The sequence below is a fragment of the Cottoperca gobio genome, chromosome 22 (genome assembly GCF_900634415.1).
Source record: "Cottoperca gobio chromosome 22, fCotGob3.1, whole genome shotgun sequence".
In the NCBI taxonomy this organism is placed as follows: domain Eukaryota; kingdom Metazoa; phylum Chordata; class Actinopteri; order Perciformes; family Bovichtidae; genus Cottoperca; species Cottoperca gobio.
In genome coordinates, this window is record NC_041376.1 from 11,570,165 (window position 1) to 11,588,121 (window position 17,957).

The 17,957-nt window shown below is 40.1% G+C and overlaps 2 protein-coding genes across 4 annotated transcripts; one reads left to right on the forward strand and one right to left on the reverse strand.

The window, feature by feature from the left end:
* Nucleotides 1–480: 480 nt before the first annotated feature.
* Nucleotides 481–2,839, reverse strand: fcf1 (FCF1 rRNA-processing protein). Its single transcript, XM_029460574.1, has 8 exons — nt 2,731–2,839; nt 2,047–2,111; nt 1,795–1,866; nt 1,556–1,704; nt 1,363–1,435; nt 1,169–1,256; nt 830–924; nt 481–701 (listed from the first exon to the last, which is right to left on the reverse strand). Exons 1-8 carry the CDS (start codon nt 2,731–2,733, stop codon nt 653–655), a joined length of 594 nt encoding a protein of 197 aa, XP_029316434.1. The 5' UTR covers nt 2,734–2,839; the 3' UTR covers nt 481–652.
* On the forward strand, nt 2,781–17,614 carry arel1 (apoptosis resistant E3 ubiquitin protein ligase 1). 3 transcript variants are annotated; one of them, XM_029460571.1, is made up of 22 exons: nt 2,781–2,875; nt 3,760–3,987; nt 4,476–4,644; nt 6,245–6,465; nt 6,731–6,802; nt 7,241–7,467; nt 7,636–7,873; nt 7,971–8,140; nt 8,349–8,529; nt 8,640–8,881; nt 9,487–9,564; nt 9,659–9,800; nt 9,894–10,015; nt 10,143–10,218; nt 10,344–10,453; nt 11,046–11,225; nt 11,542–11,667; nt 12,141–12,270; nt 12,386–12,444; nt 12,534–12,623; nt 12,708–12,883; nt 15,279–17,614. In XM_029460571.1, exons 2-22 carry the CDS (start codon nt 3,840–3,842, stop codon nt 15,379–15,381), a joined length of 3,060 nt encoding a protein of 1,019 aa, XP_029316431.1. In that variant the 5' UTR covers nt 2,781–2,875; nt 3,760–3,839; the 3' UTR covers nt 15,382–17,614. The 3 variants fall into 3 exon arrangements, with proteins under 3 accessions (XP_029316431.1, XP_029316432.1, XP_029316433.1); XM_029460572.1 differs by lacking the exon at nt 2,781–2,875 and adding an exon at nt 2,965–3,168; XM_029460573.1 differs by lacking the exon at nt 2,781–2,875 and adding an exon at nt 3,272–3,494.
* Nucleotides 17,615–17,957: the final 343 nt, after the last annotated feature.

Genomic DNA, 17,957 nt, shown 5'->3' on the forward strand with positions numbered 1-17,957 from the left:
GGGCTATTAACAGTGCAAGAAAAGCACCATTTTGGGGTTTTCAATGTACTTATCTAACAGTATAGTGTTTGATGCTTTGGTCGAAGGATGAACAAAGTAAATACATTTTTTCTTAATGATAAAATTACACTACAAAAAGGTCATGAAAATAGACATCCTGCAATCCAGCATGCTCTTGTCATGTTGATTGATTTAGTGATTTATTTGTTATTAATTTGTCAAGTTATAGTAGTGCAAGATTTATATTGACCTATTCGTTTTTTTCTACATCTGAATAAACAACATTGTAGTAAAAAAACAAACATAAAAACCTCAAAACAAGACCTCAAAACAAGATAATTAAAAAGATTGACACAGCTGTGTAAAAGTATATACCTGGAATTGCTCCAAGTTATCTTTCCCATAGTAAATTAGCATCTTTGTTCATATAGCAAACAGGCCTCTACACATTTGTGGTGTTGAAAAAACTGAAGACATGAGCATGGCAACAATTCATTTATTCTTGTAACAAAATAAAACAAAAGAACAACAAAACTTAAAGTATTTGCAGTATAGATCAAACTACAAAACAATATTTTGATATACACAAAAGGAAAATTATAATAAACAGGAAACGTGGTCTATTTACAGGTCTAGCCCAGTTGTAAAATTCTTAAAACCTTGGAGCACCGTAGTCATCAGGCATCCGTTCAATGTTGTACCTGTATGAAATAAAACAAAACAAGATGAAGCTTGTACTGCGTCCTGAATTCAAATTTCACATTGTATGCAAAAAAAGCAGACATAAAAAGCTGCCATATATTTAGAGCAGAATACGGAATAGTGTTACCTGTGGTTTGAGATGTACATGATGGGTACCCCTGGGATCTTCCTGATTCTTCTCTTTAGATCTCTGTCCACAGTAGCCAGGATGTAACACTTGTGCTGCGGAAATATATTTATGTTATTGATATCTACCCGTAAGTGCCAAAACTAAACAGTGTAACAAGACGTACATTTACCCCCTATAATGATATGATGACTCGTTTAAAATGTTATCATGTTATGATGGGAAAAAATGTTTGCTGTGAAAAGGCATATAACTCAACATATTGTGGTGTTAACCATGAAGTAAATACTGATATATTACATGTGTGTATAGCTACAACTATATATTAAAGCACATTACCTGTGTTACCCTTTGGACCAAACAGTCATCGGCATATGTTCCCTTGTGTGTGCACGGCAGGCGCTCAAACCTGGGATCCTTGGCTATCCTGCAAAAAACAAAACAACCAAAACATGCAATTAGAAACTAACTGATGAATAAACAGAATGAGTTAGTGCCCCCAGTGGCGTTTTTTTATATTCAGCAGCTTGTACCTGAGTGCGACTCTGTACTTCATTCCAAGCTTTTCAATCTCAGCCATCACACAGTCCGTGATACATGGGATACCTGGATTGGATGAAATTGCAGAAGAAATTTTGAATTACTATGATTCATTATATATAATAATTGTATTGAGAAAAAGGTTATTATCCTTATTAATATTAACCACTCGGCAATTGGACATACATTTTGCATACAGGCAATCCATCATAGACTGAACAATGTCCAGTTTGGCCTTGATTGAAAAGTTGATGAAATTGGTGTCAACCAGAACGTGGTATGGGGGGCCAAGCTGAGTATTGTACTGGAAGAACAGGCATGATGGGTACTTTGTCCTGCAAAAAAGTTAAAAGAAATTAGGTTACGGAACCATCCACCACAAGTTCTTCACAAAATAAAATCAAGCTTTTGTGTGCCAAACTTACACTTCTCTCTCCTTAAGCGCTGAGGGATCTTTCTTCTTTTTCTCTTTTGCTTTAGACCGGTCTTTCTCTTTTCTAAAAAACAAACAAAGAGTTCTAGTGCTTGCACAGGCATTTAAGATACTTAACTATTAAATGTTTAGTTTTGTTACATGTATATGCAAGATTGAGCTGGATTAATAAGGTGTACATAGCTGACAAATAAGATGGTTAAACCAAGGTTGAATTTGATGGTGAGAAATGATTAAAACTCACAGTCTATTATCTTTCAGACTGATCATTCGCTTCATTGCGGCAAACTTCCTTGTTTTCTGCTTCCCCTACATTGAACAAGTCAAAACATACAGAAATGGATTACAACCAAGATATCACAACCAAAGGTATCTATTGTTTTGTGGCAGGAGTTGACGTTGTGTGAGTGGAAGGTTCGAGTCCAACTCATAACACAAGCTCTTTACTGCATAAACAAAATATCAAAACCAGTATCTCACAGCTTAACAATCAATCATAGAAACACTAAATTAAACTTTACTGTCATTACTGTCATAAGCTGTTCTTTGGATAGTAAGTTGACTGATATAACGTTAGCTACAGAAGTTACAACACAAACACTGAATTGCTTAGCTAAACACTGTAAAACTAACTCATGATTTTAGGGATATCACTACCGATTGAATTAAAAAAAATGCTGTGACCAAGATCTTTAAAATTGAAAAATTCAAATTATATATTTAGACGAATATTCATTCCTTCAGCGGCGAAAGCTGTACGTGGTAGCGTACTTTACGTTAGGTGCTAGGCTACCTAATTTAGCTCAGTGGCTTGCCTGCTAAAAAAAACCTTCAACGCCCAATGAATTATACAAAATAGCATACTATGACGGATAACTACTAACAATAAAGTCGTGGTGTAACTGTAACACAGTTAGAGATGCCATACCATGGTTTAAATGTGCGCACACAGATCAGAGTGGAACCTTCTCCCCTTCCCCTCGTGTGTCGATGCGATGTCTGGTGACGTAATCAAAAGTTGACACGTTTTCTGCGCATTTTCCGGTTGCTAAGCTAATGCACAACAGACGAAGGTAGATGCAGTTAGCTTAATAACATAGATTAATGAAAACATTTTTCATTTGCAGTTTTGCTTTGTGTTGGTTTTATATTGCAAGCCTCGTCTTATGAACGTGTTGTGATATGCATCTTGATAACCGCCATGGGTTGGCGAGGAGCTTTCTGAATTGACGCTGACATTGTTGGCTAACTTGGCTAGTTAGCAGTTAGCATTGTGCTGTCGTTCTCGACTCAACTACAGTAGCAGTTTGTCGGCACGATGCTAACAGTTGTTAACATTAGCCTCCAGCTTTACCTTGCGCTGCAGGTGACAAGAGACCAGAGAAAATTGATGATATTGCAGTTAGCCTGTGTATGTTCCGCTCCCGGTGTATTCTGCTTTTTCAAAACGTAATTTAAGCAACTGTCCGGTAAAAGTGACCGTTTGGATAGGTTGTTTATTAAGCTATGTGATTGTTTATAACAGTGGCAGCGGATGACGTTTGAAAACCTTATGACACTTGAGCTAGCAGTACTAGGCAGCTCAAAATGATCAGCACCAACACCTGGACTGTTGTTGGTGGATGGGATTTAGAGTGTAATTAGACTTTAACTGACCTGGTTTCTTTTACGTTGACACGTGTACGGAGGCTGGTGAGAGTTTTATGACCATTCTTTAGCCAAGTTGTTCATGCATATTTCAGTGCTGTAGATTACATGTAATGTTATTCTCCCTTCAGAAAACACTTTTCCAAGGTGACACTTAAATATTCATGCTTTATTGGCAGAGCATGGTTATTGTGTCCTGTCTGTTTGACCAATGTTTCTCATTAGAATCCAGTTGTTAAAAACTTGAGCTTTTTTGTTCCATATCTTGGTCTAGCTGTTTTGAGCCTAAGCAGTTTCTCTCCAATTGTAGGAAACTTGATTAGCCCCCTGGTGAGTGGCAGTTTTCCTTTGAGTACGGAGGGGTCTGATTGAAGGCTGAAAGATGGTCTGATGGACCGCCGCTTCTTCCTGACCTTCCTCTTCTGCTCAGTGTCGTGGATCTTCTTCTGGGAAGTGCGCTGGAAGAAAGGAAAAGAAAGTCAGATTGAGGAATGGCTCCAAGGACATAGCCTCTCTCAATACAAGCACTTATTTGAAGGTCAGTGGCTTACAGTCATATCTTCATTTGAGAAGTACATGACCATTACAGCTTAAAAGTTTGGTTGATGATCTAAACCAGGCTTAAGTAAGCAGGTGTGGCTTTAGTTACCTGCACAAGGACACTTCTGCAAGATAGGTTATTATTACCTGCAATTTTCTGGTTAGGATGGTCTCTCGAACCATGTGTTTATCCAGCACCTTTCAGAGCTTTTGAAGAAATACCATGGATAAGTGTCATGTCTAACTGCACTTGAACTATGTTTTAATCCGAGGAGATTGTGTTGCTTATTGCTTTGACCCTGGTATTTTGTTTTGTTTTTGAATAGTCAGGCTTATGAGATGCATGGACAATCAGCTCAGGCTTAAATACTTTTTATATTAGACTTTAGGAGAGATCATTTAAGCCTGTGCTGAGGCATTACTGATGCAGATTTGTTGGCCGGTATGTGATTGAGGATTTTTATGTGCTGTTCATGTGTCATCCAGATGTACACACACTGGAGGAACTGAGTCTGAGTGTACTGACTCGTCTTGAAGAGGTGGTGAAGGAACAGCAGCGCTGGAGGGAAATTGCAGAGGCCCACATCCAGCTGCTCCGAGACTTTGCCTTCCAGGAGTGGCTTTGCTCCCAGAAACTGGAGCACTATTACCATACGTAAGCAATGAATGGTCTTAACTTTTAAATTTTTACACCAATCTGGCAAACAATCGCGAGCAGCTTTTCTTTTTCAGACTCGGCATATTTTTAGTCTTTTATTGGTGATGTGGTTATGATCAGGTTTTCTGCTGGTTAACACAGGATATATTTATTTACTGTGTGTCCACATTTATTGATGTCCACTTGAGGGCGGCCTCTCCATTCATGGCTGGTTGAGTTTGCTGACGCTGAGCTGTGGAGGCTGCAGTGTTTCAGAGGGTCACTGCAGTAAAAAGTAATCTTTAGAGACTGTTTGTGTAAGACCCTGCAGCAATGCAGGTGCTTGTGTGTGTTGGGTATTCTTTATTGATGCAATCAGAACTGGCTATGATAACTATTTATTGCAAGTTTATTTTTTTTAAGTATAAGTTTATTTATAGAAAGTCAATTCTAATGTTTCTAAAGGTCGATGGTGATTCTCAAATTTACAGTAATTTCATAGTCATCATGTTTTTTTCTAGGAAACGGTTTGATATTTCTAAAGGGACACGGTGTCACATTTCTGAAGGTCATAACTGTTATCGCCGCCTACATTGCCATTTTGATTGACTGGACTTTAAACCTTGATAACATTGATAACTTATTTAAAGCTTTAATGTAGTGACTAACTGTGTGGTAAGAGAAGATGATATTTGCACTTTTGTTGGCTAAAAATATCATACTGTAAATGGGGACGTTTCCAATTTAATTGAAAGCCATTACTTCACAGATAAGTAGTTTAGTGAGATTAGTAAAAAAAGATACGATTATGTACTAAAAAATAATGAAAGTATTATTTGAATCGGACACAGCAGCATGTAACAAATTCACACTTTGCATGCCATTAGATAAAGAATGCAATGTCAGATACTTGACAGTTGCAAAAAGTCACATTTATTTTTCTGTACAAAGTTATTATTTTGATGCTTTGGATTGAAAATGTGTTTTTAAAATTGGAGAAAAAAAGGTTTAAGAACCAGGCCCTCCGGTCGAACCTGGGGACCCACAAGTGTGTTTTTATTCACTTAAATTTGGGTTAATCCTGCTACAACATGTTAATCTTATTTCAGTAATGGAGATACTATTGTGTGCTGGCATAATTTTGAGCATGATAACCACACCACCAAGGGGAATTGCAGCACAAGCAAGTTCCTAGTGTTATCAGGTAATAATACAATGTTGTAGTGCTAGTATATTTACAATGCTATTATGTTTTGTTTTTATTAACAGTTTCATTTTCCTCTGCTGTGTTCGTTATGAAGACCTTTCCATGTGAGAAAGCTTCACCGCTGTAATAAGGGCGGATGCAAAATGCCACACCGTCTCGCTGCTCCCTGTTGACATAACCAACGAGTTCAGCTGATTAGATCGAGGTTACGCTTGTATAGAGTTTCACAAAAACCAGTGTTTGTTTTGTGTGCAGGACAACATGGTGTGTGCAGTCAGCAGACTTAGTCAATAGACGTGAAGTTAGCAGTCAGGGTAGTTTTGTATTTCTAAAGGTTATACTTTTACAGATATTAAGCATCACTACCACATTGTCAATTATCTACTTCATCACTTTCACTTTCCACTGCAGACTGAAGACCTTGCGTTGCATGAATCTGGATGATCTGTCTCAGTTCGACAATCAGCTGCAGCTCTCTCTAGCTGCCTGGGGATATTACTACGAAGACTACATAAAGTTGTCTACAGGTATCAAGTTCCTCCAGAACTCCAGGGGGAGACGTGACCAGGACTACGAGATCCGGCTGGTGCACAGCCTTTCTGTGCGCCGTCTGAATGAGAAGTGGACAATTGGTGAGATCCTGATCATTTTCTGCCTTTAGGCTGGTTTTTAGTTTGGGTTATTTTCCACAGCTGCAGAGTATTAAGAGGCATTTAGAAACGAGACGTAAACATAAGATGGATTGTACTGTTGATAAGTGCTGCGAAGTGTTTTCACAAGTGTTGTTACTACAAGAGTCACATATCATTTGAGTGTAGCTCAACAAGTCCAGTGTTGCTTCATATCTGTGTACTTCATTTTATTATTCATCGGTACAATGTCCCATTGTCTTTTCAGAGGGAGCTCTTATATTTGGCTGTACTGTGGCGCTGTGCTTCTTGATAAGGGACCTCATGTTTTACGTGATTGGTGAGTCTATTTTGAGCTGCTTGTGCGGATATGGCTAGACCTGGCATTGCTGCTACATGACTAGTTTCTTTTATTTCTGTTAGCACTGTGAAGCGGTATTACCGGTTTAACAAATGGCTCTAGTGTGTGTGTGTGTGTGTGTGTGTGTGTGTGTGTGTGTGTGTGTGTGTGTGTGTGTGTGTGTGTGTGTGTGTGTGTGTGTGTGTGTGTGTGTGTGTGTGTGTGTGTGTGTGTGTGTGTGTGTGTGTGTGTGTGTGTGTGTGTAGCCCAATGATTTGTTGTAAAGTTTTGAGCCCATAAAAAATTTGTCAAGCTTTAATTTTCGCTCTGTTTTTAGTGATAAATCAACTTATTTCAAAACCCAATAAATACCTTGCATTTATTGCAACTACATGTTTCAATAACTTGTCTCCTGTGCTTCTCCCCTTCTTGCGGCAGGTGGAATTACTGTTTCCATCATAGCGTTTGTCTTCACCATCAAGTTCCTCTGTGAACTTGCAGCGAGGGTTGTCAGCTTCCTGCAGAATGAGGATCCAGGGCGACGCGGTGACCGCAGCATCTACGACTATGTCCGGGGCAACTACCTGGACCCGCGTTCCTGCAAGGTTTCCTGGGATTGGAAGGAACCGCAGGAAGTGGGGCAAACTATGAGCTTCAGAGTCCAGGTGATGATCGATTCCTAATGTGCTCTTGTTTCGAGCACTATTGACCTTAAGTGGCTTATGCATGCAGCAGTGTCAAGAATATTTGGTCAGCAAAACTATGTCAAGAAACGTAAAACGTACTTGTGTGGTCTTTGTAATAAATTATACAACTTTTTGTACTTCTGTCAGCTTTTCTATAAGAATGGCCAGCCTTTTCCAGCCCACCGGCCTGTGGGCCTGAGGGTCAACATCACCCACATCGAATTGGCTCTGGACATCCCTGTGACACAGGAGGTTCTGCAAGAACCAGAGTCCAATGTAGTCAAAATGACCTTCACAGTGCGCAAGGCCGGACGCTATGAGGTTGCTGTCAAACTCGGTGGTCTCAATGTGGCCTACAGCCCTTATTTCAAGATTTTTCAGCCAGGTATTACTTCCAGCCCTATCTTGCTGTGTGTAATTATTGATTTTATAAGTTTTTATTGCTGATTTAAGTATTTGTTCTGTTCTTTTGTTCAAATCAGGTACAGTTGTCCCATCCAAAACCAAGATAGCCTACCATTTCTCCACCCTGGTGCTAACAAATGGCCAACAGCACACTTTGCAAATTGAGCCCAGGGACGAGTATGGAAACCCCACCAGTAACTCCACATCTCTCACAGATGAAGACAACTACAGCATCAATGTGCACTCTGTAAGGAGACAAATCTCTTTACTATTATCCAATGCACTGTCATTTGAAAGATTTACTTCTTATGTTATGTTATGTTATGACCGTTAATAATGAAAGCCAGCGATTCTTTTCATCCTTCTGTTCCCAATTGCACAGTCCACTAGCTTTACAGCGTAGCAGAACAAGGTTCTGAGCTGGGATTCATTCTTATTTTCCCGTTTTCTTGCAGCTGGGCACGGTGGATGACGACAGCATGGAGCAGTACTACAGTAAGTCAGTGTCACTCAACAAGCAGCAGTGCCAGGTTCTGCTAAAACTGACTCTGAGGAAGACGGGCTGTTTCAGGGGCCGCATCTCCTACACAGACCAGCCGCTCAGCAACGGGGAATTCGACATTATTGTTCTCAGTGGTGAGCTGCCTTTACATGCTGAAGAAAGATACACTGCTATAGAGGAAATGTGTGCTTTTCTAGCCTGTGTGTTCAAAGCCTAATACTCATATTCTCATTGCATATTACAGAGAATGAGAAGGCATGTGTGGAGAAGAATGTGTCCACTCCAGGCATAAGTATCTACTTTGAGGCATACCTTTACAGCAACGGGAACTACAGTTCCTCATGGCAGTTACCAGCCTCCTCTCTGCTGGCTCCCCAGAGGAGGCCCTCCATGGGAGAAGAGGAGGATGAGCATGACTCTCCTGTGGAGGGACAACCTGAGAAGGTCAAGAAACCAAAAAAGGTCTACTGCTACATATCGCCAAAGGTAAGTGGCCAGTGTATAATGGTTTATTAACTTGAAAGAAAGCAAAAGAAAGAACACTTCCTGACTGCATCCAATGAAGGAGAGCACAGTATCCATTCAGGGGAAATTATACTTTTGAAAAAAAAGAGGGTAAGGAGAAATAGGAAAAATAGATGTGTGACAGTTAAAGCTGCACATTTATAGAATAGTTGTAACAAGGAAGCAAAAGATTGTGTTGTTATGTGTACATTTAAGAAAATGTACAAAAACATTACATTTGAAAGACACAACATGTGTGACAAACTGAGAAATGACTCTGATATATTTCTTGATTATATTTGTGTTTCTTTATTATACTTTATGTTAAAAATGACTCGGAAATTGTTTTTATTTGCTTTGTTTCACTGCTTTAGAGTAGAGTTACAGTAATTGTTAGTTAAGTATTAAGGGTAAGCACAATAATCTCAGCCTTTTATTTGTGATATAATGATTTAGTATTATTTAACCACTTGCATAACTGTATTTCTTCAACTTTTGGGTTTGTGATTATAAGAAGATCTTGTATTTGAGAGGGTAGAACTCGACACATGTTAATGCAAGATGACTTGGACTTCTATCACCAACAGCAACTATCCGTGAAGGAATTCTACCTGAAAATTATTCCGTGGCGCCTTTTCACCTTTCGAGTATGTCCAGGAACGAAGGTAAGCAGGAGTGATAACGTGAGAAATCCCTGGAGAACAGGCCACCTTTGGTTTGGTTTATTCAAGCTAACGTAATCTTCTGCTCTCTTTTCAGTTTACCTATTTTGGTCCTGACCCCGTTCACAAGTACCTGACTTTAGTGGTGGATGATGGGATACAGCCTCCTGTGGAGCTCAGCTGCAAAGACAGAAACATCATGGCCGCCACCTTCATTCGCTTCCTGCACAAGAACATCGGTTTGTTTGAGTCTAATGTGTTTAGGTTAGGCTGCACTTAGTAAATACTGTCTTTCAGAGACTGTAGCTGTAATTTGATGGTATTGTCCACAGGTGGCTCTGAAACGTTCCAAGACAAGGTGAACTTCTTTCAACGTGAACTCAGGCAAATCCACTCCAAGAGACCTCGCACCAAGACCTGCCTGAAAATCACTCGACACTCCATTCTGGACTCGGTGAGTGCTGCGTTACTGCATTATATAAATCTGTTTCATAAGCTGTGTATTAAGAAAATTCTTGATATCATGACAATCATGTGGTTATTTAGACTCACATTTGCGTGTCCCTCTTGCTGTTGCTCAGTCCCTGAAGGCGACCAGGAACTTCTCGGTGTCAGACTGGAGTAAGAACTTTGAGGTCGTGTTTCAGGATGAGGAAGGTAAACATTTTGCTGTTAAAAGCACTGAAAACCAAAAAACGTCTGCATCAAAATAACATGAGAATAAAATGTACAAGTACGGTAATGCATTAAGGGTGACCACTCTGCTAAACATTTCTCTGCAGCTCTGGATTGGGGAGGGCCTCGCAGGGAGTGGTTTGAGCTGGTGTGTAAGACCCTCTTTGACACCTCCAACCAGCTGTTCGCCCGCTTCAGCGACAACAACCAGGGTCTGGTAAGTTAGTCTCTCTCTCACGCATCAAATTTACTGAGAAAATAAACGGTTACAAAGCTTTACTACATTATGGGTCAAAGAATTAGGTCAACACACGTCTCACTTGTTTACCCTTATTTAGTTATTTAGAGCTCTGGAAGTCCCTGTTGAACTGGAGAGCATAATTGATGCTTTGTTCCTTTTTATAGTTTTGTTGTAACTTCACAATAGTTGTGCAGAACTAAAAAAAAAGCGTAGATAACGAAAGGAAGGTTCCTCCATTTTATGTCCGATCTCCTCAAAAGCCACAAACCATGCCTTCGATATTTCCACCAGACACGAGAATTGTTGATCAAATAAAAGCTTTCCTCTTACGCATGAAGGCTATTTTGAACTGCGCAACAGCTGCTAGCCTATACTACAAGGGTGGCCTGATATTAGCTATCCATGATTAATTAACCACTGGAAGTCAAGGCTGGTGTGGTTTTATTTCTTTTATCCAGAAAAGTGCCATGTGATGAGGGCATTACGAATCAGGAATCAGACACTGGATGTTGCCTTAATGTCCTCTTAAACTACATGCTGTTTAAAACTCATTATTCTTCATTTTCAGGTGCACCCAAACGCTGACCGACAGGCCCACCTCCGTCTGAAGATGTATGAGTTTGCAGGTCGCGTCGTAGGGAAGTGCCTGTATGAGTCCGCTCTGGGTGGGGCCTACAAGCAGCTGGTCCGAGCTCGCTTTACACGGTCCTTCTTAGCCCAGATCATTGGCCTCAGGATGAACTACAAGGTATGGAACACAGTACATTTCCAGAGAAAATACGTTTTCCTCGGATGTTGGAAGGTCGTGTTTTCATTGTTTACTCTCTGGTGTCAGCTGGTCTGTCTCATCACGCTAACATTCCCAACAAAGCCAAGAAACCTGATTTTGTTTCATGGAGAACAAGCCAGCGTGTTTTGCTGTTTATCCAACTTCCTAAGATTTTTGCAAGCTGAGAACTAAAGCCGACGCAATCATCTTTTTATCCTTCCACCGAGAAGATGAAATGCCATGTTTATTTAAAAACGTCATTTCCCTGTGTTTTCCTTTTATGTTCCACACGCAGTACTTTGAGACAGATGACCAGGAGTTCTACAAAACTAAGGTCTGCTTCATCCTAAACAATGACGTGAGTGAAATGGACTTGGTGTTTGCTGAGGAGAAGTACAGCAAGTCAGGACAGCTGGAGAAGGTGAGGCAACACTTGGGAAAAGAACCTCCCCTTTTATCCCTGATGTACTTTCACTGCAGATGAGAGCAACAAATACAACAAAATAAACCATATTACAAGTTTGGCAAGCGAGTTCAACTTTGTTGCTCAGTTATAAAATGTCACACAATAATTCCCCATACTTCTTTTTAATTGGATATGTATGTTTTGCTCCAAACTGTTTTTTCTTTTTGTTTTTTTCCACTTTTAGATTAATTGCCCATTTATACTAATGATGACAAATGTGTGACAGCCACACACAAGTGTTGACCTGTATAAATGGATTTACCGGTCAGGAAAGTTCCTGAACTCTTACTCTGCCGTCTTGCCTTTACTGGCCGTTTCTTCGAGACCCGCACCTCGATAGAATTTTAAACTGTTTAATGCCTTAGGCTGTTTTGCTCTTTTATGTATTTTTATCTGACATTTAAATCTTGACACGTGTTCTCTTGAAGGTGGTGGAGCTGATATCAGGGGGATCTCAGATCGCTGTTACCAATGAAAACAAGGTGCATTATCTCAACCTGCTGGCCCAGTACAGACTGGCCAGCCAGGTGAGAGATGAGGTGGAACACTTCCTGAAAGGTAAAGAAACCAGCACAGCTGCAATCTTGACTTCTTTTCATTTTTTGCCAATTCCTCTCATTTGACATTTCCAGTAATGTGCACATAATTAGTTTAATTTTCTGCTCTATTGCAGGTTTGAACGAACTGGTTCCAGAAAACCTGCTAGCCATATTTGATGAGAATGAGTTGGAAGTATGTGTGATGTTTATAATATAAATCCTGTTGTTCTTTAAAACACTGCTGGGTAATTATAATTTGTTGTCCTTTTTGAATCCCTTCAGCTCTTGATGTGTGGCACCGGTGACATAAACGTGCAGGACTTCAAGGCCCACGCGGTGATTGTCGGAGGATCGTGGCACTTCAGAGAGAAAGTATGTCGTGAGAATTCCCCGTTTTCTTCCGACAGCAGGCCACTGATCGCAATGTCTGAGCGTGTTGCTTTTCTGTTGCCACAGGTGATGAAGTGGTTCTGGGCCGTGGTGTCCAGCTTCACCCAGGAGGAGTTGGCTCGTCTACTGCAGTTCACCACCGGCTCCTCTCAGCTTCCCCCTGGGGGATTCAACACCCTTTGTCCCTCCTTCCAGATCATTGCTGCCCCCACACACAGCACCTTGCCCACTGCACACACGTGGTGAGTAGGAAAACACAGGCAGCCTAAAGGATGAGATTCAAAGTTTTGGAGATTGCAATGTTGGTCCGTTAATCGATTCATCGTTTATGGCAATTCATCAGAGGTTTATGGTCCCCAGAGGATGAATCCCACGGATATTTTAGTAAATACTGACTTTTCATCTCGCCCTACCAGCAGATGAAAGTCTTCGTTTTTTCCTCTTTAATATCTAAATATTTACCAGATGGATTGGCTCAAAAATTCCTTTAGACATTTATGGTTCCCAGACGATGTATCCTAATAACTTTGATGAACCCCCTACTTTTCTCCAGTGTCGTCATCATCAGGTCAAAATTTGTTCCGTCCCTTTTTGAGTCCAGCAGTAAATCTATATTCAAATCAAATCAAATGTATTTGTATAACCCAATATCACAAATTATACATTTGTCTCAGTGCTTTACAGAGTGTACAGGTTACAACACCCTCTGTCCTTAGACCCTCGCATCACACAAGGAAAAACTTCCTAAAAGAAACCCCATAATTAAAGGGAAAAAAAAATGGAAGAAACCTCAGGGAGAGCAACTGAGGAGGGATCCCTCTCCCAGGACGGACAGACGTGCAATAGATGTCGTGTGTACAGGATAAACAACATAGTACAAATACAACATTTGACAGAAATGATGTGTTGAAAAAGAGAAAGTATGGATGAATCCAGGAAAAGGTCAAAAAGGCTTCCTGGTGTCCAGCAGGACCAGGTCAGCAGGCGCAGCCACGATTCATGATCCTGATGTAAACTTTATCAGTGGCAACCTGCCACATGAGAGACAGACACTCCGGGGATGATACCCCGGATGGTGAGTTAGTAATATACATTTACATAAATGCATACAGATAGAGAGGGAGGGGAGGAGAGAGGAAGAGAAGGAGGAGAGCAGGGAGGTGTCCCCCGGCAGTCTAAGCCTATAGCAGCATAACTAGGGGCTGATCCAGGGCAAACCTGAGCCAGCCCTAACTATAAGCTTTATCAAAAAGGAAAGTCTTTAGCCTGCTCTTAAATGTGGAGAGGGTGTCTGCCTTCCGAACACAAACTGGAAGCTGGTTCCACTGGAGAGGAGCTTGATAGCTGAAGGCTCTGGCTCCCATTGTACTCTTAGAGACTCTAGGAACCACAAGTAACCCTGCAGTCTGGGAGCGTAATGCTCTAGGTTTATAAGGTACTATGAGATCTTTAAGATATGCTGAGCCTGACCATTAATTGATTTGTAAGTCAAGAGAAGGATTTTGAATTCTATTCTGTATTTTACCGGGAGCCAGTGCAGAGCAGCTAATACAGGAGTAATATGATCCCGTTTCCTTGTTCTTGTCAATACACGTGCCGCTGCATTTTGGATCAACTGAAGAGTCTTAAGCGACTTTTTGGGACAACCTGATAACAATGAGTTGCAGTAATCCAGCCTTGAAGTAACAAATGCATGGACTAGTTTTTCTGCATCATTTTGAGACAGGATGTGTCTTATTTTTGTAATGTTACGTAGATGAAAGAAGGCAGTCCTTGAGATTTGTTTTATGTGGGAGTTAAAAGACGCCAAGATTCCTTACGGTGGTGCTGAAGGCCAAATTAATGCCATCCATTGCGTCTCTATCCCTCTACTAAAGGCATAAAATGTCCCAAAAATCATTTTATTTGCTCAATGCTTTGGTTTATAAACAACATTTTACCCTCAACTGTTCTTTGTCTTTAGTGCTAATTAGTTAATTTAAGCATGCTAATAAACTTTATCAGGTTTACATCATTATATCGGATGAACAAGTTAACTTTGTCATTTGAACATGTTAGCATGCTGACGTTAGCATTTAGCTGAAATCATCACTGTGTCCAAGTGCAGAACTGCTAGCATGGCTGTAGATTCTTCTCCTCTGTTGTTCTCATTATTTTCCTAAAACAGCTGGCCACTGTAGTTTTTCTCAAACATTACTCAAAAACGAGGAACTACTGCATGTCTTAGGGACTATTTTCAGTGGCGGATTAATACTGCTCTAGTGAGTATTTGCGGCATGACATGACATGTGGGATTAACTCAAAATAAACTACTTTTGCTGTGTTTATGTTAATGACGGAATATGTCAGCCAGCGCAACAGTGTGGCTCATTGATGCGTTTTTAATAGTTCTTGAATAACAATGGCACAGAGAACTATATCAGGCTAGTAAATACTTACAAGAAACTCATGTTTGTTTGGTCTTTTCATTGGTTTTGTTAAAAAGAAAAATATAGAATATCAACACTTTTTTTAATGTTTAGATCCACAAATGTTTCGTTTTCACGTGAGAATGAATGTGATGTATAAATGTTATATAAATGCTTTATCACAAAGCTAAACATTATCTAACTCCCTGTTGTCCATTTTTCTGTCTAGTTTTAACCAGCTGTGCCTCCCGACATACGACTCGTACGAGGAACTGCACAAGATGTTGAAGCTGGCCATCAGTGAGGGCAGCGAGGGCTTCGGCATGCTCTGACTGTCCCGTCACCGGCACTGTGGTTCCACCTGTACCAGGGAGTCCAGCACTGCCCACTCTAGTGCACCGGTTTCCTGCTTTCACCTGCATTTAACTGTGTGCTTCTTGGTAGGGAATCACCCAGACTCCCTATAAATACTCTCTCAGGGATGAGAGCGCATTTCAGGAAGTCCCAGAAGGCTGCCCTGAAACTGGAACTCAGTCATATGAACTCTAGTACTACTTCATGTATATAAAATATCTCGCTTTTGTAAAAAAAGGAAACCAGGAACTGCTGGAAAAGGTGAGACATGGGCTAGTTGTATTTCTTAATGCTAAAGTTTGCTTAGTTTTATATGTTTGAAAGACAAATGATGCTAGAGCGAAGGCCTTGAGTATTACGTTATAACTGCTTCTTCATTTTGCAAACTGAGGAACACTTAAGTGCAACAGCGGCCTACATGTGATGTGCGTGACGCGTGCACCTACAGCACTTTGGCCTTAATCGATCAGGGACTGATGTGTGTGTTTGTAAATATATAATATCACTCTTTTATTCCAATACTTGTACATACTAGTGTGTATACATAGTTTTTCATCTCGTAAGCTCTTTGTTCAAGGAGAAGGGATTTCTTTATTGTTGCACGTTTGATGGGTTAAGAGTTTATATAATTTCTATAAGGTTTTTTCCTCCTCAGAAAGAATGGGTTTTAAAAGAAGCCAAGTTATTTCTATTGTTTATACATGTTTTTAACTTATTGTGTCTTTGAAAAAACAATATTTGGGTTGACCCATACTGTTGAAAATATGTTTGTCTGGAGTGGTAAATGTTTTTGTTATGTTTTATAACCTGCCTTATTCATGCCCTTTGCCTCTGATTGTATCCAGAGAGGTGCGTAGGTGAGAGAAGCATAGTGGACAATAGTAAGTAATAAGTATATTATGGCATTTCTACTATCACATGCAGGGGTCACTGTGTATGTTAGGGAGAGCCCATGTATAACAAACATGTTGTTATATTTGCTGTATCCTTCTTACTTTACACAGCCTTTTTATGGGTTTACCTCAGAATCTCCAATGCCACATATTCATCCTCTCATACCGGTGTATATGTGCTCATGCACACACATTGTAAATCATACACATTCAGTTCATAGCTGCCTCCTTCCAGTCCTGTAACCTTCAGGTATATTCTCCCACATCCTCAGTAAACTGAAGCATTATATCAAAAGAGATTACGCCCTGTTTGTTTTTCTTTGCTATTGTAAAACTATTTATTTGTAATGCGAGTACTGTCCATATCCAGAGCCAACAGAGCTGTTTCCTCCCTTTTTGCTGTTCATAATTGTAGCAATTCTTACATGTTCATTAGCCATTTTGTACTAGTTTGTGCTGCCAGTCAGTGTTTGCAGATCGTAAAATAGGAAAGTAGGAAAATCTATGTTTAGACATTGTTTTGTTTTTTTAGAAAGAAAACGTTAATGGATGATTCTTCTCAATCATATGTTGATTTGAATATGTTCACGTTGCCCACAGAGCACTCTGTGTCAAGTTTCACTCCTCGCATAATTCTTACAGTATCAGTAAATGCTTGACTCGGCCACTAAGAGATTGGACTTTCTTATTGTCGAATGGCAAAGATATCACATTCTGACTAGTTGCAGCAGGTTGAGATGTACTGCGTTGGCTCACCAGAACCAACACTTTGGATTTGATGAGCATTTGCTTGTGCTTTCGTTGGCCTTTTACAGTGTTGAGAGGTGTTTAAGAGGGTTTATGGATTTGTGTTTGTTTGGGTTGTGCAATGTTGACCTGATGAACTGAGAACAGTGAAAAAAAAGTTCTTAATAAAATGTTTTCAGCACCAGTACCAAGGGCTGATATCATATTTACCAGAAGTAAAAGTAGTTTAAGTATTACATGTGTTAGTTGTTCCATTAGATGTGACCATTATAAACAAATATGAAGGAGGTCTGTCCTGTAGTTTTATGTTCTAGTTTAATGTTTTGCTTGTCATGAGCATCTACTACTTTTATTTGGCTATGTTTGGATTGTTTCTGGGGTAGATGGCCTGAGTGTGACTTTTAGCAATGTAGATATTGTGAAATATTTGCCTATGACTTTGAAGCTGCGATACTTTTTGCTTTCCTTTTTTTTTTTTAATGGCAAGCCTCTGCTGACGAATGTTGAGGTCTGCTGAGGTTCTCTGCACTGCAGGTCCTTTGTTTATGGGAATAAAAAATGATGGACTCAATTCTTATCACCGTATCTCACTTTTTGTTTATCACATTTGGATTCTGCTTAGCAGTGTGATTACACACCCTTTTTACACTTTCAAACCTGGATTTGGACTTGGAGGGGGCTTGTGGTGCTGAGCATGCAGACAAACAGTCCTTAAATTTGGTTCTGAAAATTGCCAAGAGTACTTTGAAATGGACATGAAGGTGGATATGGTTCATAATGTGTTTGCCTCAAGGTTAAGAACAGAAGTAGATTTATGACACTTAATCACTGGTGGCACTATTTTCTTAATACACAGAACAAAATCTTAATTAAAAAAGGACGTTCTAACCCTATGAATACACATATAGACATCA

Excerpts from the sequence above, each read along its gene's own strand:
- fcf1 (XM_029460574.1), bottom strand. Across the intron at positions 1,867-2,046 it reads AGTCTGAAAGATAATAGACT|AAAAGAGAAAGACCGGTCTA; the intron begins GTGAGTTTTAAT and ends TTTGTTTTTTAG. Across the intron at positions 1,257-1,362 it reads AAGTACAGAGTCGCACTCAG|GATAGCCAAGGATCCCAGGT; the intron begins GTACAAGCTGCT and ends TGTTTTTTGCAG.
- arel1 (XM_029460571.1), top strand. The coding sequence starts at position 3,840 with ATGGACCGCCGCTTCTTCCTGACCTTCCTCTTCTGCTCAGTGTCGTGG. Across the intron at positions 7,468-7,635 it reads CTATGAGCTTCAGAGTCCAG|CTTTTCTATAAGAATGGCCA; the intron begins GTGATGATCGAT and ends TACTTCTGTCAG. Across the intron at positions 12,624-12,707 it reads CGTGGCACTTCAGAGAGAAA|GTGATGAAGTGGTTCTGGGC; the intron begins GTATGTCGTGAG and ends CTGTTGCCACAG.